Source organism: Metopolophium dirhodum, chromosome 1 (assembly GCF_019925205.1).
Source record: "Metopolophium dirhodum isolate CAU chromosome 1, ASM1992520v1, whole genome shotgun sequence".
NCBI classification, from domain to species: Eukaryota; Metazoa; Arthropoda; class Insecta; order Hemiptera; family Aphididae; genus Metopolophium; species Metopolophium dirhodum.
Window position 1 is genome coordinate 41,486,692 of NC_083560.1, and position 25,128 is coordinate 41,511,819.

The window sequence follows — 25,128 nt, forward strand, 5'->3', positions numbered from 1 at the left end:
AATTAATATTAAAGTTTTCAATATAAAAATTTAAAGTGAACAGTGGTTTCACCGACCAAAAATATAAGATTTATATCTAATAGGTAACTAATAACTAATAAGTATATGAATTTCACTTTTCATTTTTTAAACTTTTTTCAGGTAACGCAAAAACCAAAACAACAACTCTAGCCACTTTGGAAAATGCATGCAAGTGTGTTTCAAAGGTAGATAAATGATAAAAGGGAATACATCATACTAAACTACCTGCTGACACAGTCGAGAATTAAAAAAAAGTGTCGGCAAACGAAATTACCACGTTTTTTTATCAGCTCGCCGAGAGCAAGAGGGTAAGTTGTTTTGTTTTTAGACACATACCCATCTGTTGGATTAGAAGGTGGGATGATATTATCCATATTATACTGGTTTCACTCCTTAAAATGCTTCGATTTCAATATATTATAATACTGCATCCTAAAATTATAAATATTAAATATTTGTTCATGCCTTTGAATCTTATATATTATTATGCTAATAGAAAATTATTTTAAATTGTTACCTTCTCGAGTATGATTTTCACTATTTTAACACGTTTTAACAAAATAAAAGTACAATGATTGCGTCCTTAAGTATTTTATTGACGGGTTTTTTTATTGCAAAGTTGAGTGAAAAATAATCAAGGCAAATCCAGTTTTACGGTTTATGGTAAATAAAATATTGAAAAAAGCACCAAAAAAGTAATATACATACTGTTTAAAATTAAATACAAATACACTTTAGAAAATGTATTTTTATTTATTTATAATACCGAAAATATATTTTTAGGAGTGTGCATAAGCGCGTTTAAAATTTTTTTTTTATGGATATATAATACATAATATTTTTTTTAACATTTAAATATTTATTTTTAAATTCTTCGTGTTTTTTAATTTTTTTAATATTTGGACCATAATGTCCCTTTGTGAGACATTATTTATCAATATTTTTCTCTATTTATATAATAATTCACCAACAAATCTGTGACATCATGCGCAAAATTAAAAATTACCATTACTAGCAAATGGACAGTCACGAACAAATTTTAGTGGTATCATTTTTTTCGTCATAGTATGAACTATAATTTAAGCCAAAGAAAATTTGATGAGTTGGATGGTCTTGATAGTACTGATAATTTCCTCACCAGAAATTATAATATAACGTTTATAACTTATTATAATAATAGTATTTACTATTATTTATACGTATATTATACTATTACACATACGTATTATTTACATAATATAATATACTACCTATATATATTACATTAAAAATGATGAGCTATATTTTCTGCGGTAGATTCTATAATGAAAGTTCAATTAAAAAGAATACAATTTTTCATAGGTATGTAGGAATATTTTATTTTATTTAGATACAATTTAAGTAAATTTAGGTTATCTTTTTTATGTAAGTTGTATTAATGTAAAATACAATTATGTATCTTTGTACCTCTATTTTAAATGTGGGGTTTTTTTATTTCAATTTATTACATTTTTTTTTTTAAATATCTATATTGTCCGAAGTCAACCATATAATTATAACATCGGTTTTTAATGAAATCTAATAGGTACGTGTCTAAAGTCACCCCATTTTACGCGTCGCTCCGGACAAAATTCAACTTTTAAAAAAAGTGTGAACTTAAATGACCTTAATGATTATTTTTCTGCTAAATGATCTTCTTTTCACTCATTATAACAGTATTTTATTTACTATAGTTAGGTATAATAAGTAAAAGTTTAATGTAGGTAATAAGAATATTCTGTTTTTTTAGGTCTAAATATTGGTTATTTGTAGTTTCTATTTTAACTAACCTATTTGGTATATAATATTATCTACTAGTTACAATCGTGAAATAATGTAAATATATAAATAAAGTACCTAGTTGATAGATACACTGTGATAAAAAAAATAGTTCACTAGCTAACATAGCGGATAGTATAATATTCTGTGATAATAATAAATCATTTGGTTGATGATAACTGATTAATTAATAACTTTATTACATTTATTCATAGACATCTATACTATGAGATTAAAATGGCTATACTTTTTTCATGTAAAATGTAAAAATGTTCGCTATTTAGTATAGCATAGATATCTATGTATTTATTAAAAAAAAAGCCAGCCCCCTCCTGTGCGCACGCCTATGGCTAGGCATGTTATTTATTCCAGTAGGTATCATACTACATTTGTATAGCTTTTTGGTTGGTAGTATACTACACAAGTACCATAAATAGTTTTGATTTTTTTTTTATCACTATTTATCACTAAACACAATGGTTATGTACCACCTAGATCCCGCGACAAGTAGATCCCCGTACGTCAACTGGATCCCTTTGGACATTTAGAACCTATAGACATTTAGATCCCATACTAACTATAATCTCCTTCGTCATTTAAATACCCAGATTTTGGTGGTAATTTGAAAAACTTATAAAAATACGTAAATACTAATAAATATATTTCAATTTCTTCAACTATAAAATAGCATTAATAAGTTAAAAATATTTATAAAATATAAACTACAGAAGTAATAGTAACAACTAAGTGATGCTTGTAAAATTTCTAATTTTATCAATTTTAAACATTATTGTATATTTTTAAGAATTTTGTTTTAGTTTTGTTTGTTATAAAATTATTTTTAAAAAATGAAAGACGATTACATTGTATTACTTAGATGATTATGTATTGAATGGTATAGGTTCGGAAAACAGTTTTCAAGGGTACATTTTGTTTTAGCACAACATTTAATCTCCAGTAACAATGTAATATTTATTATATATTTATCATATATTCTAATTGTATAATTTAAGGCAATTTTTGGGGTGGGTGGGTGGAACTCTCTCAAATGAGTGACTACTGGTTTGAATTCTGCAATTTTAATGCTGACATATTTACATTTTTTCATTAATCTATTAGTGTGAGTATACCTCGTATAGTCATATCTATAATTTGATTGAGTACTTAAGAGAGAAGCTATTGTTTATATAATATATAATATATAATATATTAATATTATTAATATACCTATACACTATACAGATATACTGGCTGTCTCTCCCGGCGTGGCCCGTACCAAAGAAATGTTATTTTATATAAATGCTCATATAATATTCAGTATTTTAACATATTATATAAAAACATTTTAAGGTTAATATATTTTTATTTGTGTATTTTAGTTTTAATGTTTTATTAATAATTTTATCAATAATTTACATAATATGTAATGTATTTTAATATTAATTATTTATATAGTTTATAGGAACATTAATTACATACAAAATTAGCTTCCATACTCCATAAGTCAAGTAGTTTTCGAGATTTGGTGTTTAGTCAGAGTGTGACTTTTCTCGTTTATATATAATATATATGTACATATATACTATATAGATACAAAATGATACACTAAGCATGTTCACCCCTACTTTTTCCTTTAATAATGAATCTATACTTACAAGCCATATTTACAATACTTTTAAGGAGTGTCCTATGATAATAAAATCTTTTATTTTTCCAATGAGAACCCCTTTTCTTTTAAATTATTAAGTGGATAATTTTTTTGAAAATGTTAAAGTAGGTAGGTACCTAATTAAAATGCAAACTCTTAGTTGCGTTAGTTAATAAAATATTTAGAATCTAGATGCATATTGCGTATAAATTATATAATATTATTGCTACTATGGTAATACTAATAACTATGCCCTTATATGGCATGTATGGCATATTATAATAAAATATGAGGAAAAAGGAACATAATATATAAATATGTCCTTACAAGCGGTTGTTTTTTAAATTACCTACCCATTTGTGCTGGTATAACTTTTGCCCCTTCTATTAAAAACTGAAATGATATCAACATATTTATTTTTTTAAACGAGAAACAACCCTCTTTATTACAAATTATTAAGCAAATGATTATTTTAAATAAAATATATTAATATAACTAGGTAAATAAATAGTATTTTGTACCTACGAGTAGTTTCTGAGTTATTAAAATGTACTAATAATATAATAAGATTCTAGTCCTGAAATATGGTTTAAGGGGATTCCATACCGTGATTTTCTGTTTTTGTCTAACACATGCGCGACATAGGATTTTTTACGGATTCTTTGACAAACATATCAATTGATCTAATGAAGTGATGAGAATTCTGAAAACAGATTTGAATTCGTTGTCAAGTCTACTTGAAATCGACTTCCCCACAATTAATTTTGATTTTTTGATTTTAGCATCTCCAAAAATTGAAATACAAAAATGTTTTAATACTCTTTTTTAATATGACATTTTCTGGAATTTGGGGGATAATAAAAAAAATGTGGGGAAATCGATTTCAAGTAGACTTGACGACGAATTCATATTTGTTTTCAGAATTCTTATCGCTTCAATAGATCAATTGGAATGTTTGGCAAAAACACGTCTAGAATACTATGCCGTGCGCGTGTTAGACAAAAACAGAAAATCACGGTATCGAATCCTCTTAACATAACTTTAAAATATACTTAAATACATAATATTTAATCTAGTATAGGTTAGGTATTTAATTAAACAGTTTTCAAAAAGTATAAATATTGATAGATGAGTATTAGTATAGTAATTACTATAATTTACAAAAAATCATAGCCCCTAAATCTTCCAAACCTATATTATCATGGACTTATCCTTAGTAGTTAGTATATAATAATATAATTCAAAAACTAGGCACTCGTTCAAATTTGGCTTTGAATACATCGTTTTTAAAAAAACTATCTACTTAAAAATGTATTTGGAATATATAGATATAAACCACAAGCACAGACACAGATTTCAGATATCAATGACAAAATTTTCATTTGTCACTAAAGTCAGTAGGTAGGTATACTGAATACCTAGTGACTTGTGTCTGTCTTGTGAATTTCTTTATACCCATGTGCCATGACGTGTTTGGATTGTCGTCGACTATTGTTTAATATACGAATGTAAAAACTAAAAACCCAAACAACAATTATTGGGAATAGAGTAAGTAAATCGAAATCGATTTAATAATCAGAATTATTCAGAACTCTTTTGCGACTGTGCGTAGTTGTGATATTCTGATAGGTACGTGTAAACGGTTAATGCGAGTAGGTACTAGGTACGCGAAACTATAGATACGGAATAATATATTATAAACTTGGAATGGTTTTAGAAATTGTTATTGTAATGTGTTATACCTATGACATGTGTGTAGTGACTAAGTGACTTGTGAGTTGTGACTATAGTACAGGGATGACTTTCGATTTTTACCTGTGGGTGGTATTTATGGTTGGCATAATAGGTTATTTATTTTAAAACATACAGACATACCGTCAATACTTGTTTTAAATAAAAAAATACTTTTGAAATACATATTATTGTTCAGGACTCCCCCAGAAAAATGTTGAAAATCTGCCACTGGGTTAATGGCTAGATACACTCGATTTATCGACACCTCCTTTTTTTTAGATTCTGAACTGAACGATAATTGTATTGATTGTACAATGTGTTTTTTATTAATTTTTTTTTTTTGCGAGTGTATTGGACTTGCGTACTTACACGATAAATTATAATAGTAGTCGAACCTACCATTTTAAACTTCAGTATCTTTTTCGATGGAAGTGAAACTAGTTGGTGCATACAAAGGAAATTACATATTAAATAACCAAGAATACCTATTTTGTTATTTTGTTTTAATTTTATAATATTAACTTAACGGCTACCGTATTAATAATAAGTATAATAAATAATAACAATATAAAATGTCCATACTAATAAACTGTCACCGCTCAGAATCGTTTTTCGTATACAATTCAAATTTAATACAATCCATTATACAGTGACCCACTTGTAACCTACTGTACAGCAGATCGACATCCACTTACCCGCTTTTTATATTTTGAATGTAAAAGTTATGAGTGTTACGATCTCTAAAAAATATTATTAAATCTTCCCTCACAGGGCTTGATTAAGCCAAACCATAGCTCTAATGCCTAGAGTCTAGGCATTATACCACACAGGTAAATCAGACTCCGGCATAGGCATAAATAGCGTTTGGATTTTGAGGGGAGGGGGCTAAAGGCTAATTATAATTAGGGGATTATAATTTAATTTTCATTTGAATTAAATTGAATATGAGTAACAAGTAACATATTATATTCCAAAACTGTCAAGGATTTTAAGAAATAATATTTAAGAATATTATAGTTATTTATGTTAATTACTTACCTAAGTACAATCTGAATTCTGATTACTCTAAATTGTCAACTGTCAGATGTTCATTGTGGAAGACCGGGTAAATACATAGACGCAAATTGACAAACATTTTTTGGGGGGACTCAAGCCACAGAATATAAAAATGACTACTAATTACTAGATTTCTAACTGGGGGGACTTGACTGACATTTGAGAGGACTAAGTCTCACCCACTATTTGCGCCAATGGGTAAATACTTATGTTTTAACTTAAGGAAATTAAATCTTGATTATTTCTGATTTTGAATCACTATTGTATTTGTATAACAGTATGGCATTCATTATAAAATGTAAACATTATGATATGGGTAGTCAAAATATTTTGACTCTTTGAGATATTTATCGTCAAGACATTTTCGTTTTTTACATTTTTTATTTTAATAAATGTTAATTAAATGTTTTTTGATGGGTGTAAAATACTAAAATGTAATTCTATACAAGGTTTCTCAAGTTGTTATAATAGCTGTTAAAAAATATTAAAAACACATAGTCACAATTTTTTTTTATACTATTAGTAATAAGTTCAAATTGTTTAGTAGTTAAAAGTTTATAAAATGTTGAACTGTAACCAAAAAATCTAATATAAACATAGTTTGTTTTATATATATTTTAAGATATTTAAAAAAAGAATAATGATTTTAGTTATTTTGTTGTGATTTAAAAATATTATTAGTGGGTATTTGAAACTTCTTAAGTATATTATTATATTTTATACACATTACACAGTGACATTTTCAAATGTAACTTTTTCGGAAAAAATAATTCATCCTACTTAATGACTAACGTATAATAGTACCTATAATACATTGTTAAAAGGAGCCTTAATAATTTGTTTTTGAAAAGAGAACACTTCTATTAGGGTGTATTGGTCTTGAATTTTTAAAATTTTATTTCTAAACCTTATTTCTAAACCTTATTTTACAATTTTCAATATGATCGATTTTTACAACATTTTTGTTTTTTTTTTATTACTATTGTTTAAACGATGAAATTAAAATTCAAAGTACAATGTGCCCTGTGGAAAACCATCTTAACCATCTTCTTTCTAACAAAATTAATGAAACTAGACCACTCTACGAGGCGTGAGAGTTTTTCATATAAAAGGGTGTCTTGAGCAAGAAACTACGCTTTTCATTTTAATATAAAGTATTAAGGGCATGATGTATGCATAATAGTTACAATGCTTAATTTTCAATTTCATTAAATTATAAATTTAAAAAATATATATAGTTTTTACTAATTATGACCATTCTTTCAAATAATAATTATAGTAATTGTTAGAAAAAAAACAAAACAAAACAGCCTTATTTCTGAAGTTTGTTAATTTTACAGAATCCTTTTCATATAGCTACATTTTCTTGTTTTAGGTGCAAAGCAAATGGTATAATATCAAAAAATTATAAAATAAAACTTGGGTTAACTGTTGGTCATGAAAACAATCATGGAAGAAACAATATTGTATCAAAATTCAGAAATATTTGTAATGAACGTTCCAAAAATGAACAGATTTTGCTTCGTATAATTTACAATGAGGTATTTATAATATTTAAAAATATATCTACATCGTCTTCAAATAAATATTAAATAACTTATACTATATTATTATATTATTATATCTTAGACAAGTTCTATCCCTGAATTCATTAATATAAATATTGGTTCATTTGTATCTCATCGGGGAACCATGCAAAGGCATACCAAATCGAATCAACCAACATCACCACAAACCATGACCGATTTCCATTACCAATTGACTGGAGACTATGTTCATCTTTCAATGATGGATAATGTACCAATTTATATGGGAAAAATAGGTATTGACCCTGAAGAAGGGATAACAATGCTGTTTGTATTACCAGAAATTAAAAAGTAAATACTATGTACTTATAAAACGAATTATCTTGATAGGTATCTATGTAAATAAATTATAATAATTGTATAAAACCTATTTGTTTTCTTGTTCAGTATACTGAGGACTGGATCAACGTTTTTGATGGATGGTACATTTGCTGCTGCTCCATCATTTAACCGGGAGTGTCAACAGCTATATGTTATAATGGGTATAACATTTAACACCGTGAGTTATACCTAACAATAATTATATTCATGTATACAAATATAATAATGCGATAATCATTGCAGCTTACCTTAAACCAATAAAACCATTTCTAAGATTTTTTCTTATTACTTATTCATAAATCTCATATCTAGTATATTGAGGTATCTAACTGTGTATACTTTTTAAATTATAAAATGTTTGTATTTTAGGGATTCCCAATAGCATTTGCTTTGATGTCAAGAAAGACAGCGAGTGCTTACAATGCTTTATTTAAACGGCTATTAGAAATTGAGCCACAGTGGACACCACAAACAATTATTGTAGATTTTGAGAGAGCTGCAGTGGTGTCATTGAAAGCAATTTTCAATAATGTTATGATAAAGGGTTGTTGGTTCCATAGCTCTCAAGCTCTGTGGAGAAAAGTGGAAGAATTTGGTAAGCTTATAAATATTTTTGATAGTTCAATAAGAATATATTAAATAATCTTAAATGTATTACAGGAATGATAGAAATATGTACCAGGCATCGAAATCCATATGACATCATACATATGCTAATGGCATTACCACTTTTGCCTGTGGATAAGGTGATGGAAGGCTTTCTTTCTATAAGACAATTTTACACAGAAAGTGTTGAAAATAGTTTGTCAGTGGATAGCTGTAGAATATTCCAAAGATATTTCCAGTATTACAAATCTACATGGCTCCAAGGTTTGTTAAACCTGAAAAATATTAGAAGAAGATGATATCAGGAATATGATACATTACATTTTAACATTTTAATTTCACTTAGCATAGTTGTAAAATTGTATGTCAATTTTAATAACAAAGAACTTTGTTTAAGTAATTAAACAAATTTTTTTTAAATTAAATGTACTTTTTATTTTAATTTATTTAGTTGTTAATTATTTAAATATGAATAGTAAAATACTAACACTGATTGAGAAATATTGAATAATAATTACAGTGTATTTAAAAACATAATGTATACATTATACAGGACCAAATGCAGACATCTTGTCCATCAACAGTGTTATTTGGCTGACAAACAATGTGTTGGAAGTTAGCCATCAACACCTTCGCTTGCATTTGGGTAATATGGGTCAACCAGAACCATGGGTGTTTTTAAGTAATTAATTTTATAATTTTTACTAATTTACCTTGTACATACTGTTTTCAATAAAAACATTTTTGTCTACATAAATTTAAACTAATTATCACTATAAGGCACCACAAATATCTAACAAAAAAATATTATCGACCATGATAGGTTTTATAAAACATCTAAATTTTGCAGAAGGGTTAATTACATACTCAAGTGGTCTATTGGCCAATTACAATTTGACAATTGATGGTATCCAGGTCAGGGAACCACAACAGCAAATCTGGATAGACCACCAGCGAAACCTCGATATGGCTTCTTGGCTGTTAGCTGAAGGGCGTTACACAGTAACTGAATTTTTGGCATGTACTAAACATGTTACTCCAAATTTTGGAGTATTCAGACCCATGCATATTGCCCAACCACTTCCACTTCCTGAAATACAACCGGTCGTTGAGAATCGGCAACCAGTTAATACCAGGGAATTTATTTTAGAAAGATGGCCTATTGTTGATGGGGAAATAAATAGTAAAATTTAATATACTCTCTAAGATACAACTATAATAGTACTAATATTCTTTTATTTTTAGTATTGCATCTTATTCATGGTCTGGACGATGAAGTAGAAAATATACCACGTTCAATATTACAGAATAATACATATATTAGTCTTGAAGACTTGACCAGTAAATAAATATTACACTAAAAATATATAATCATTAATCATGCATGCATAATACGCATTAGTTAAAATTTTTATACTTCAATTAATTAACATACTTTGAATTTTCAGTTGAACCAATCATATCTGAAACCTGTTGTATATGCCATAACTCAATGCCCACTGTCATAGCATTACCATGTAGACATCAAGGATTGTGTGCTCCTTGCCATCAAACATACATAAGGATGCCACCATACAGAACAATACCATACTACAGATGCCCTTTATGTAGAGGAGAAATTGCAACATATTTTATAATTGTTTGACAAATATAATAATATTCTAATAGCCAAATTTTTCATCTTATTTCACTTTTACAATATCCTTACTTATAATTTATTATATGATACAATTTGATGTAGGTACAATAAAATTATTCATATCTTAGAGACTAGAGTTACCTACACTCAATATAGCAGACAAGATAAAGAAACTAAAAATAAGAATCTTACGTTTAAAGTACACCACTACTGTAAGAAAGCGGCTTTAGATATTTTAACAATAAAAGTATGAACATACTACTTAATATGTAGTTTGAATAAATTTAAACTTATAAAATTAGGTGCAGTTAGTTGTTACATTTAAAATAAATAGTAGGTAATATTATTAAACTACATAGGTACCTATAGTAGATAATACATTTATACTGAAAATGTGAAAATGTAAATATTGTAAATACCTCATTACCTAGGATCTAAAGCTAAAGGTGGGCGTGTAAATAAAATGAATACCCATGTAACCCAAGTCATGTTAGTTAAGTGAACACAAAGTCGTTAAATAAGAAGTTATTAGTTAGCAAATAATAAATTCAAGTCTAGTCTAGTCTAAAAGTAATATGAACAAAATATTAATTTAACTCTGTTTAAAAAAAATTCTATCCACTTTTTTAATTGGCAGGTGGCTCACATAAAGAGTATTTTGTTTGTTTCTATATAATATGATATTATTTTATTAAGAAACAGAAATTTCAAATAATAGCATTATATCATTTATTACTATTACTATTACTATTACTATTATTATTATTATTATAGAATTAGATTACATTATTTTATGTATAAAATCATTAAAACCAACAATTTAAAAATATTTTTACTTTAAAAAGCTAAGTTATTTCAACTTGTTAATTAAACTAATTAAGTTAAAAAGTTAATTAAAAAATAATTAACTAGTTAAGTTAAAAATTGGTAAACTAAATATTTAGCTTAACTCATGACTAAATAGTTTATTTAGTCATGGCTTAACTTAAATTTTTTTAACTAGTTAATGCCTACCTTAGCTAAACTACTAAATAGTCAATAACACATGGTAAACATATATAGATATAACACCGAGATAAACAATTTAGTAGGTACTTACAGTATAGACCATAGTACCTATAAGGAATAATAGTATTCCATAGACTATGCCACTATACGGTCTACAGTCTACGGTCATAAACGACAAAAACATTGTATGATCTTAAGATGTTGATGAATGATGACGGCTGATGGCGACAATTTTACGATATAATTTATAAACAATAGTTATAAATTAAAATAATAGCTGTGGATAATGTACATATTTTGTACTGTGAAAAATATGTAATAAGGGCCACACAGTTATAAATTATAATCATAGTATCATAATGACTTAATAGGTAGGTAATAAATAATAATATTATAGTATTATTAGTTATTACATATCTACTTAGGTACCTACCTACTTAGTACATACATCAATATACCTACTTTACTAATATAATAGTTTTTATAATTGTTTTTCTTTTGTATCATATATATAAGTACTAAGTAGGTACCAAGTAGATAGGTAGGTAGGTACCTAATACCTATAATATATTATTATCTAATATGCGTCAGATTGCGTCTATAAATGTTAAAATGTCTATATTTCCATAATAAAATGTAAAAAAAAGTACTTAGGTCACAACAACACTGTTCTATAAAACAAAATAGTTTAGTTACTACTTGCTATGCATTATGCGATACAATAAGTACAAATCATAAACCCATTACAATTTAAAATTGGTAAAACGACTTAATTTATAAATAAAAATAATAATCCTAATTAATAATTAAAATTAAAATTAATTTATTAACTCGCTGTGGTTGTTTTAATCCCCCGTCAATTACATCCTATTGCGTCAGTTAGTCACCGAGATCTAGCTGTCGAGGGATCTATGTGACCGTTCACCAACACAATATTGGATAATAAAATAAAAATATTTTTTCATTCCGATATTTTTTTTAAGTATCAGTTCATTTTAAAAGATAACATTTTTAACTATCTACCTATATAGGTACTTCGTTTAGGTTAAATTATATTTTCATTCCCCAAAACCTACAAAAATATGTGCATAATAAAATGTTGTCAATGACGTGTCGTATGTGGAAAATTTTTTTATTACATATTTTAGTTTTCAATAACACCTATTTTAATTTGTAGGATAATATGTGATCAAGAGGTGTTAGGCGGGAGAGGATATTAAACTCCATGACCTCCAACCCATTCCCATTAGCACGCCTCTGGTACTAAAGAGATAGTTAAAGGCATATAAATTATCTTATAAACAATTACTTATCATTTAAATACGATTTTCTACTTATTATAATGTAAATTTAATATGTAAAATAATAAATATTGTATAAAATCATCTTAGAAGAGGATAAAATGATCTATTGAATAATGAATTTGCTGTGGTATTTTCAAACAAAATGGTGCATGTATTAAATTATTTCAGTTTTGGTTTTAATTACTGATTTCAGTTGTACTGGTTTCTTTAAAATTTGGTACACATCTAACTAGAACTAATAACAATCAATGAAAAAAAGGAATTTATTATGTATAACTTTTAAATATTTTTTATTTATTTAATTGTGTTATTGTATCAAAATTAAAATTCTAAATAGAATTTAACTTTGGGTACTAAGGATAATAGGCCCATGATTATGGCTTTGGAAGATATGAAGACTATAGTAAATTGAACATTTAAATTATTAATATTCATATATCAACATTTATAATTTGTAAATATTGTCCAAGTATAATATCTACTCACTAGATCCAATGTTAGTAATGTTACATAATATATTTTTTATTTTAGTAAAACAAATTTTAAGTATTTTTATCCTTAGTATAAACAAGTTAATAACTGAGAACTACTTGTTTGAATTTTGAAATACCCAGTTAGGTACTTACATCAATATTTTTTATAAAATTATCTACTAAATAATACTCAGCAAAGAAGAGGGAGTTCTTATTAAAAAAACAAAAGTTTATAAATTATATCGGGATATGACACTTCTTAGAAGTACAAAGTCAGATAATCTCAAAATATTCAAATATGGTCGTAAGCATATTAAAAAAATAAAAAAATCAGAATTTAAATAAATTCATTATTAAATAATAAAAGGGGGTGATCTGATTTATGAATCACTTTGTATACAGGGTTTAACAAAAAGAACTGACCAAAAAAAAAAAATAAATAAATTTACGCTACTTAAACGTATGACAAGAGTTGATAAAATTATATGATTAGTAAATAGTTTAAGAAATATACCCATGTTACCAAATTTCCAAAAATAATATTTTTTAAAAAGTTATTGTGTTCCAAATTAATTTAATCAAAAAAATATTGATATTTTAAAAAATTCTAAAAAATAAACTACTTGACTTAGATAAATGTTTTTACCATCCAAATCGTTCTTATAGGCAGATTCACAAATTGACTATTTTGAATTTATTCAAAAAAATTCAAATAAAACTTTAAATTTAAATTTTTAGTATTAAAAAATAAAAATAATTTTTTTTATTACACATGTAGTGCAAGTTACTATTAATTATGTATAAACAAAGAAATTTAAAAATTTTGATTAGAACAAAAGTTATTCCAAAAGTCAGTTTTTTCTGTTACACCCTGTATATCTATAACAGTAACATTTAAAATGCTTGATAACATGAAAAAACAAAAAATTAGAAATAATGTACAGGTTAGGTTCATAGGTAAGGCATACAAAAAAAAGGTCTTTAAATGATTGGCAAATCAAATTTCCACTCATAAAAAATTATTGTGGAATTACTCTAAACATTATTTTTTAATTCGCACTAACAACTCATAAAAAACCTAAACTAATAAAAAAAAATCGATATTTTCTTTTGCCCATAATAGTTCCAAAAGAGTCAAAATATTTGTCATGTACAGAAAATAAAATTTTCAGACAAACAATTTTATTTTTTTGAAAATATAAAGTATTTACAGTCATTAGTTTGTGAGTTACAAGTTAACAACAAATAAAAACTATATCAATTATGTCAAAAACTAAAAATTTCTATTTTTCATTGTTTGGTATTTCTGGATGCTTTTGAAAACTAAGTACTATGATTATTTTTTAATTTTAACTCACCAAACTACAAACTAAATTCACATTCCTACCATAAAAGATGCAGTTGATGAAATAGAAAATTGAAGCATTTTCATTGCCCCAAAAGATGAGGACGACAACCAAAAAAAATAAAATAAAAAAAAAGTGGCTAAGTGTAATAAACTGGTATTAAATTTTAATTTGGTGATATAAAATTATTGTAGGTATATGAAAAACGAATCTGAGCGAAGACTGTCTGTCAGCTTTAAATATTAATAAATATATTTGATGATATTATTGTGATTGAAGTAATTAATTTTACTATTAGGTATTAGGTAGTACAGTAGTTTAAAATCATTTTAGCCAAAAAAATTACATTTGATAATCTCATGTGTATAAAATATAATAATATACCCTTAAAGTTTCATATACCTACCCACCATTAAATTTTTAAATTACAACAAAATAACTAAAATAGTTATTCATGGTTTAAATATGTAATTTTATCCAAATTTGAACTCAAAATGTCTGTAAAAAATAAGTGTGTATATATATTTTTTAGATTTTTTAATTACAATGTGAACTATTTATGAGAATCCTTGTTTTAAATGTTCAATCCTTAGCTGTAAAAATTGGATATTTTATAATTGTTTAGCTACAACAGATTTGAACATTTTTAAGATTTTAATTAAATTTGTCAAAATTCAAACTTTAAATAGGTACTTTATATAAAAATTTGTGCCTATGTATCATTGATAATTATCAGCTGCTATTACAACCACTTATGAGGGACCTTGTATTATATTTTTAAGGTTTTTGACCCAACAAATACAATTTTATTGAAATTTATAGAATAAAAAACTAAAAAATTTCAATTTTCAAATGTTTATAAACAACTCAAAACTATACAAAATATTTTGAAAATTTTAACATGTATGGAAATTAAGAAAATAAACGTTTGATGAAAATTGCAAGTACCTGCGGTAAATAGTTTTTAAATAACAACAAAATAAGAAAATCGTATGAGAGTTGGTTAATTTACGGGTGCATATGCATAATGTCTAACTTCAAACGCTAGTAAAAAAATAATTTGGCTTTCCGGTAAATGTTTTTTGTTAAATGTAAAAAAACTTCAGTGTAATCTTGTATGAATATTTAAAATCTTAGATATACATAGAAAAATCTTTAATAATTTCTGACTCAAAATGATTTTGAAATATTCGTGATTTTGATGAAATTTGTCAAAATTTAAACCCACATAAAAAATTACTATGGATTTACAAATAATTTTTTTTTTAATTTCCAGTAACAACAACTTATGAGGACAATGTATTACATTTTCATAATTTTTGACAGCGAAAAATTTTTATCGATATAATAATTTAAAAAGACTACTTAATATAAGACTTGAAATTATAGTTATTATTAACGGTTATGGTACCATCTGAATATGTGGTATTGTGGGCTCCATTATAAATGTATAACTTAGAAGTGGTGTTCTCGTTCTATCGTCTTAGACTGAAGTCCGTGGAATTGTGACCAAAAAGTTTGTCCTTGCAGCTGTTGGTCGTGGAAGGTTGCGATTATTAATATCAATTAGTGAATATTAATTAATATTGCTAAGCTTAAAGAAGAACTATATAGCTGTGACTTTTACGAAACCTACGAATAAACTGGATTCGCGTATTCTTGAGATTGTGACCATTCGTTGTTGTTTATGGCAATACCTAGCCCCAAGTTGATTATCATTCTATAGAACCTATGAATGCCGTCATTTAGTTACCTATTATTATTTTGACTGTATCTTATATTTCTTAGTAGTTTTTATATGTATAGCAACAGCATTCTAGAACATTTTTTATTTTAATTTTTTTAATCTAGTTAATTAAAAACTGTATTATTATTATATATCTGTGGGTAAAACTTACAAATTATAAAGCAATAAATATTATACTATTCCCAGATACTCCTTGACCGAAAGGATGTATTTCCAATAAGATGTAACCGTCAACCAAATACTAGAGCAGCGGTTCTCAACCTGGAGTACGCGTACCCCTAGGGGAAGAACCATGTATTACATTTTTAAATTTAAGATATAAAAAGAAAAATGTTTATGAATCTTTTTATCAAACTCAAAATAATTAACAGCTAGGTTTTGGTACAACAAAAGCCAGGCGAAGCCAAAGATTAGCGATGACGGAATTCGATTCCATGGTTTTTGAAAATCAGTAAGGAGGCATAGTAATAAAAAATGTTGAAAAAAAAAACCGCTGTAATTGTTAATAATTCTATTACTCGGTGGGGTGATACCTTGCCAATATGACATTGTATACAAGTATAGATTACCATTAAAAATAAATACTAGTAATACAATACTTATAAAATATAAAGAACAGATATTGCAATTTTTAATTATAAAAAAATGTTTATATATTGTTTTACAATAAATATATGTATTATAAATCTTAAAATATTAATAATTTTTCTTAAACTTCTATTCTTTATGGTTTTGTTGTTGCTGATTATTTGAAACGATACTGTCTATATTTGGGTTAATAGAATTTGTTAAATTAATTATCATAACTTTAGTTGGTGACTGTCCCGTTGAGAAACACTGTTGTATACTACTCAACTTAAAATAATAGTACATTATGTTATATTAACTATCGTGCATAATAATTGACCGAAATGTAATAATATTTAGGTATTTATAATTAAAAAATCTACTTTTATTATTATTATACATAACGAACAGAGCCAAATTCATTACAAAATATTGTATTAATATAAAGATATAGATATATAACAGTAACAGATAAATTGCAGACATGGTTATGACAAAAAGGTAGGTTCTTCATTAGACAAACGCATGATGCGATGGACAGGGTTATTTCACCCATAATTTGTGGTACGATTCGGCACCGAGAAAGGAGTGTGGTGGCGGAGAGAACGATGTGGAACTCTAAAGTTGATATTGGGGGAAAGGATAGTGGGGGTATCTATAGAACCGTCCAAGAGTTTGTTCAGAAAAGATAAATTTGCAGCTGCTCTTCTATCAGTCAGTGATGAAAGCTTAAGCTCGGTAAGAACAGTGAAATAGTCGTGTGGGGCATGGTCTATCTTTAGTATGTATGAAGCAAAAGATAGGAAACATCTTTGGGCGCGCTCTAATATGAGGGAGTTTGAGGTTGTGTGAGGGTCCCACAGCACTGATCTATATTCAACAATATACCGAACTAGGGAGCAATATAATAGTTTTAATGATGACTTAAGCTTAAATTCAGACACTATTCTCTTAACTTTTAAAATAATCTGGGTACACTTAATAAATTTGTTAAAGTGAGTACATTTAATTGTAATAAAAATATGAACACAATTGTCACTAAATTAGAATATATTACGAACATGTTCAGCGAGACATCTTCTTGAATAATAATAGTAATAAAAATACATATAGTAAAAATATAATATAATAGATAGTCAGTACTTTATAACTCCTTTCCTAAAAAGAAAAAGAAAACAAATTAAACCATAATTAAATACAAAATCTTCATAAAGTATCATATCTTAATGTATTTACTTACTACTAAAATCCAATTTTGTGGATTTTGGACTTTTGTTACCCAAAGTAAGTACGTACTTACGATCATCTTCAGGCCTTTCCTGTCAAATATAATATAAATTATTTTTGGTATACCATATTATATTATGTTTATACATACATTTATATTTATGATGCTACATTATAATGTAAACACTTTATAATAATATTATATAAATAATTAAGTGCTCACAATTATTTTTAATTTATATAAGTACACATTAATAGATGAATAAATTAAAACATTAGGTAGAAATGTGCAATAACTTATGACTTATGAGTTCATACTTCTATATCCTACAAAAGTTTAAAATATAGTTATTTACTAAAAAATAGAAATATTCCATCTAAATGTTCATCACAATATTTTTGTTTCCATCTTACAAATGTGTAATATAGCAAATTTACGTTCAGCAGATCACGTTAGTAAATTTAAAAATTAGAGTGAATTGACCTATAATGAAACCTGATGGTAAGAACATTGTTTGTGTTTGTTAGTAAGTTGTTTACGACAACTCAGGTTTTAATTGACTTATGAGCATTTTTAATTTATGCCATATTATATATGCATAACTTTCTAAAAAATTGAATTATTGTAAAAAACCTACATACAAACACAGATGTTTAAATGTTCTTAACATCAAAAAAAGTCATCTTAAAAAAAATTAATTTTTTTTAGCCTTTTTAAGTTTTTGAAAACATTTAAACTTCTTTTATATAATTCTTAGCTTTTTATAGCTCTTCAGAAGAATAAATTTGAAATTGAATAACCGAAAAAGAAATTGATTAATTTGGATGGTTAGTATATAAGAGAGCAAATACGAGTCCCGGTGTTTATTACTAGGAAATATGATACAATAATGAGAACAATTATTTGAAATTCAAGCTTTACCGTGAACAAAAGCAAAAAAATAAACAGAAATTTAGTAAAATGTTTAGGTTTTTGTTAGTGGAACGTGTCATCATACATCATAATTAAGCAAAAATATGCAAAAATGCAAAAATAACCAGTAAAAAAGGAAAATAAGCTTTTTTTTAAATTGTTGATAAAAACAAAAAAAAAAAAACACTTTAAAATTTTATAATTTAACATGTTGAAACATGACATACACTTCCATAGCACTCAGCTAGATTTTATATCAAACCATAAAAACGTTTTCATTCAATAATTAGTTTTTATCATAGAAAATATTATATTGTTATTTTTCTATAACATTTTCAAATCAACTACTTATAAAAATATTACTTATCTCTAAAATACGCTTTTTAATGTTCATGTATTCATATTTCTTACCTCTTTATAGCTGCATACACAAAAAAATATACTTATAAACATAAAATAAACATCTAGTAATACGTCATAATTAATTAAAATGAGAAACAAGTATTATATCAAATTATATTTATGTTTAAGTGAGGGTATACTTTTTTGTGTCGTGACTTGTGGGTAATGTTATCCATATTATGCCACTCATTAAAATTAGTTTAAGCTTTGCAGAATATTATAATGTTATTTTTATTTGTATTATTTTGTGAATTCACCTTTTTTTTGCAGCTGCTCAGCATAGACATAATTGAAACACAGACAGCCTGAACAGTTAATGCTGGTGACCATTCATCAGAAAGAATAGATAAACATATATGGCCATTACTATATACTTGTGGATGGACTGGAATGTTATCGCCTACAAATATAACCTTAAAAAAATACATATATAAATAAATTAACTACCTATTAAAATATATTATAAATTGTTTACTTCAGGTGCCTCAAAAGGATATACTCCATCAAATTTGAATTGTAGTTGAAACTTTTCGCCATCAAATAAAGTACCTTTCGCACCTTTCATATATACAATCCAACTAAAATGTATAATTAAACATTAGATAGCAATACAATATTTTTGATATTCTAGGTATAAAATATTATTAAATTAATATACATGAACACTTGTTTTAGTAGAACCAATTTAATTTGATAAAAATATACTCGCTTAAAGTTGTAATACTTTATAAAAATGGTCATATTCAAATGATAGTTTTATTATTAGAAAATCCAAGTTTAAATTTTTTAAATAACTGCATTTAAAAGTTTTTTTTAACTTTTTATTTGATTAAATAACTTTCTTTGGAATATGTCTTTAACTTGTCTGATGCTGATCTATATTTTGAGAAAATATAGGTACTCGCTTCTAAAATATTAGATTCTTAACTATATTAAATAACTTATATAATCAAAATGGTTAGAATTTTAGAGTATTTATATCTGAATTTCGGTTGTAGAACTAGCATTAAATATATTATATATCAATATTAGATCTACATAATAGCCATAAGATCTAAACAAAATTGTATATTATAATACAACAAAAAACATAATTAACACCAATTCATTTTAAAATTAAAATAAGTATCTAAGTAGGTATCTAACTTGAAATTTTAATATATAACACAGTAAAACTTCGGTAAGACGGAAACCTTGGTAATATGGACAATTTATTTAGTCCCAATTCAAATACACAATAATGAATGTGAAACCCGTCAAGTCGGAAAAATTGGACGGTCCTAATATTGATTCCGTCTTAGCGAAGTTTTACCGTAATAATATATTTTCGGGCATACTAATAGAGTGAAACAGTTCGAGAACATTCCCGGAGACGCGGAGGTGGCAACACAGTATGTTTTGCACGGCAAGATTGTTTGAGAATATTCGAAACTATTGACGCGCACTAACCACAATATCATCACAGGACACAGATTACATACAATTTCAACATTTATGCACAGATATGTACAAATTGTACATACCTATCTGTGAATTTATGTTATTATGGTTATTGATTAAACACACAAGTAATGATTACTATTTTTACTAACATTTTAAGATTTTGTTCGGTTTGTTCGGCATCTACGGACATTCCTTCAGGCGGCTCATTAACAAAGGATCTTAATTCTTTTACAAGTCGTCTCTATGTAAAAACGAAAAATGATAATAATTATTTTATACAATAAAGTTTTAATTTTAACAATGTATAATATGGAGATAGGTAGGTACATACTTCAGATGGATATCTCGACATGATCTCCCGACGATTTTCCACGGTAAAATAGTAAATCAATTTTATCTTATAGTATTAATATTATCGTGTTGTTTGATCAACGAGAATTTAGAAATTAATATTTAATACCTATAGAATACGTCGTAATATCGTCTTAGAACAATGTAGAAGTGACAGTCATCACAACACAACTGTCCACCACGATTCAAGATAGTACTATCACAGATTATATAATCAGTGGTGATATCATAGACCTTATCCTGAATACTAGAATAAGCCCGGTTTATTAGATATATCTACAACTGTGAGAATAAGACAAAGATTTCTATAGTGTAGTAATTGTGTAGTCTACAAAGTCTGCGGAATAAGGAGCCCAAAGTCGTACGGGCCGCATGAAAAAAGTCCCGAAATGAGCGCGGTTAAACAGCTGCGTACGCTAAGGTTGCTTCTTTAACACGCGTAATATTGGCAAAACAAATTAATACTGGGAGCGCTGTCGACGCCTATCGTACTGATGTTTAGGCGGGTTCCCCCGAGTTGGAAGTAGTTGTCCGAGAAATGATAAGGAAGATTATACCACAAAGTATACCAGCATACACTAGTGACACCAATGCGAAAATTATTTACAGTGATGCCCGCGTTGCCGCTCGCTACGCTGCGCTCGGACAAAAAAAAAACGGAAATATCCCCCGACTTGTTGTGCAACACCACCACAAGTTGGTCGCAGGTTCCCCCCTACGTGGAGTCGGGACCCGAGTCGGGAGACTGTATTTATTTTCCCTGCATTTCGTATACATTTTTTCTTAAGTGATGTTTATTTAAATGTATTTGATAATATTCGTAGAAATTGTACTTACCAACTTATACAGTTCGCTATAAAAGCGTATAAAGTTTCGATAGCAAAATAAATTTATTATAAAAAGTAAAATAACCAATATAAAACGTTTATCCCCCCCCCCCCAACCAAATTCCTTATTCCGCTACTGCAATACATTCCTAATCCGAAGGTACAAATTGTTTCCACCAGGCACCAGAGCACGTATCGTTAGCTTGTTTTACCAATAGGAATTATTCATGTTTTTTTCGAAAATATATGCATTATTTTGAACCATGACCCTCTTTCGATTGTATAGCTTGTACGATTACGCAGTTAAACATGTGCATATGTGTATATTTCATAAATATTATTTTTATTTTTGTGTAAATACTTAAATTATACAATCCATTAACGCTATATCTAGTTATTTTATAGGGATCCAGTGGCGGATTTTTTTGGGGGGGCCCAATGTCTTTTTCCAAATTTTAGACTCTAAAGAAAAAAAATGGCCCAATTTATTAACCCAGATGTTAGGCCAATGGGGGATCAGTCCCATCTGTCCCCCTTAAATCCACCACTGTATATATCTGTGTTCATAGCAAGTCTGATACTATTTGATACACCGTATAATATGTACAGGACTTAAATTCAAAATAAATATATTGTTTTTACGTTTTTGGATATTAATTAAACGTTATACAATGTTAATGTTTATCGTTATTCTCAGGGGCATCCTCGTAAGGTGGACTAACTTACATAGTAATTATTGGTCAATTTTAGAATTTATATTTTATATTAAATTATATGACATTTTTTTTATATGAAATTTCATATTATCGTGTTATAGAATTTATGGTATTTTTTTGCTAATACTTGATAGTTGACTAGTACAACTATGAAACATATTATTTAGTATCTTATATTAAATTTACAAAATTTACAATTTAAACATAATTGCATGTTTAAACACAGTACCTATTTATAAAATTAATGAATATACTACAACCATGGGCGTGCGCAGACTTTTTTTTCGCAGGGTATGTAGGTATTTTTTAACATACCTACCTAGCTCAATACAAAAAATAACTCCCTAAAAACTTTTAATATACAAATAACTCGCCTTATGTTGGAAAAGAAATTAGCTAAAATTATTTAGCTTATATATTTGTTTTAGATATTTTAATTTGAAAAGTTTGTTTTGTGATCCAATAAAGTATAACAGCATAAACACCTAGAAACATTTGATGAGTTATATGATGAATTTGTGAATTCAAAAAAACTTGAAAACATATCTCCAAACATAACGTGTGGACATTTTGATATTAACCCAGACTTAACACACAGCAAAAAAGTGAATTAATACAATTAATAAATAAATATAAAAATATTTTTTCACAATCTAAGTGAGATCTAGGTGAAGTAGACACGGAGCCTATTGAAATCAAATTATCGGTAAGGTTGGTACGGTAGGTTGATTTTACGATTGTTTTAACGGTTGTTACGGTAGGTAGCAAACACCTACTTACGTTTGTTAAGATTCATAGAACTCATTCTACCCAGTAATAAAAAAAATATCAAAACATGAGTATTTTGTATAGATTTATATTATCCAATATTATTTTAAAAAATAGGTACCAAAACATAAAGGTAACCAAATTATTTTTGAATTGTATATGGAATTAGGCTACCTACCTATAATTTATTCATGGGATGTATTAAAACACACCCAGAAACCGGATATCTGGCACTCTCGCAGAGTGAGTTTTCAAACTAGTTTTTATTCAAAATCTGGCAGAAGACAGTCACTATTTCTTATATTTAATAGTATCACCAAAAAACCAAGTAAATACTGAAGACCAAATTACCAATAATAAATATAACAGTTAAATTAAATTATAAATCAGAATAAAATCAATTTGTTCTTTAAATGTTAAGAGCGATCATTTTCGGTCAGACTCTCACCTCAGAGAGTCGCTCATGCACTATTCGTATTATTTCCTATGAGCGTCTGTGCGCGTGTGTGATTATTTATTTTTACCTACACTTAAACATTATTAAATCCTTTAATATTTGGTCTTAGTCACATGCTAAATGCATAATACGACATAACATTTAGTAAGCGCTCACGTATTTACCAACTTTAATTTATTCGATAAAATTTCTAAAAAAAATTGATTTCGACTTTCTTACATTTTTTTACTCCAATATTATTATTTTTTTAAATTCTCAATATTCAGATTTAAAGTAAATTTTAAAGTATGGAAGGACTTAGTTATATATTAGGGGCTCACATCGGTAATTACCGTAGTTACTCACGACCACCGCCCGTCGGCTCGTAAAATAAAATTGATATTCAGTAGGGTCTTGATTGTCCGCGACATTAGGTTTGAGTGTTTTATACCAATTAAAACAATAATTTTGTTTTCTAGAACAAAACGTTAAGTACGTATTTTAAGCATCAAAATTTGGAATCATAAAGAAAAGATTCGATAACGACCTTTTTTAAACAGTTCAGTATTTGTATCTTTCAAAGTGTGTTTTCAGGTTGATCAATGTTTTGCGTAGTAATTATTGCGATTATAATTGTTGTGGTTGTGTGTAAAATAAATAATGAATCACTCTTGACGCGCAAGCGCCTACAAACGACAATTATGCGTAGGTAAAAGAAAATAAATTATTTATTTTAAAATGTTAAAAGTATTAATCTTTTTAAGATTTTAAGCAACAATTGTAGTAGGTAGATAATTTCTAATCTCGTTGTTAGTGTGTTAGTCGTAGATTAATAATTAATATATTATTATGATTATTTTTGTAAGTAGAGTTCAATGGGACGAGTGCATATAAGTTCATACACACGAGACTTACCTGGCCGGTACAAAAATTACAAAATATTATGTTAGTTCCTATAATTGTGGACAAATCATATAACGTAAAATCCTACTAGGCGCAAAAAATTGGACGACACATTAAGTGGCTTCGCAACTGTCGTCGATTTTAGTTCAAAAGTTTTAGCTTTGACAAAATGATTTGTAGTTTACGTTGTCCGAATAAAAATTCTGAAAAAAAAAGATTTGAATCATCATAATAATATGTACGTATTTTAGTTCCACCTTGGCAAAAAAAATTACTCATGTTAGTTTCT

At 27.1% G+C, this 25,128-nt stretch overlaps 2 protein-coding genes across 2 annotated transcripts; one reads left to right on the forward strand and one right to left on the reverse strand.

Annotated features, from left to right (window-relative positions):
• Positions 1 to 215: 215 nt before the first annotated feature.
• On the forward strand, positions 216 to 10,444 carry LOC132935702 (uncharacterized). The gene is made up of 10 exons (XM_061002317.1): positions 216 to 329; positions 7,632 to 7,797; positions 7,886 to 8,133; positions 8,230 to 8,341; positions 8,533 to 8,758; positions 8,824 to 9,033; positions 9,323 to 9,451; positions 9,620 to 9,952; positions 10,015 to 10,110; positions 10,218 to 10,444. Exons 3-10 carry the CDS (start codon positions 7,949 to 7,951, stop codon positions 10,412 to 10,414), a joined length of 1,488 nt encoding a protein of 495 aa, XP_060858300.1. The 5' UTR covers positions 216 to 329; positions 7,632 to 7,797; positions 7,886 to 7,948; the 3' UTR covers positions 10,415 to 10,444.
• Positions 10,445 to 17,885: 7,441 nt separating this feature from the next.
• LOC132935062 (ubiquitin-conjugating enzyme E2 W-like) lies at positions 17,886 to 21,623 on the reverse strand. Its single transcript, XM_061001512.1, has 6 exons — positions 21,170 to 21,623; positions 20,988 to 21,079; positions 19,871 to 19,973; positions 19,653 to 19,808; positions 18,094 to 18,172; positions 17,886 to 18,011 (listed from the first exon to the last, which is right to left on the reverse strand). Exons 1-6 carry the CDS (start codon positions 21,188 to 21,190, stop codon positions 17,998 to 18,000), a joined length of 465 nt encoding a protein of 154 aa, XP_060857495.1. The 5' UTR covers positions 21,191 to 21,623; the 3' UTR covers positions 17,886 to 17,997.
• Positions 21,624 to 25,128: the final 3,505 nt, after the last annotated feature.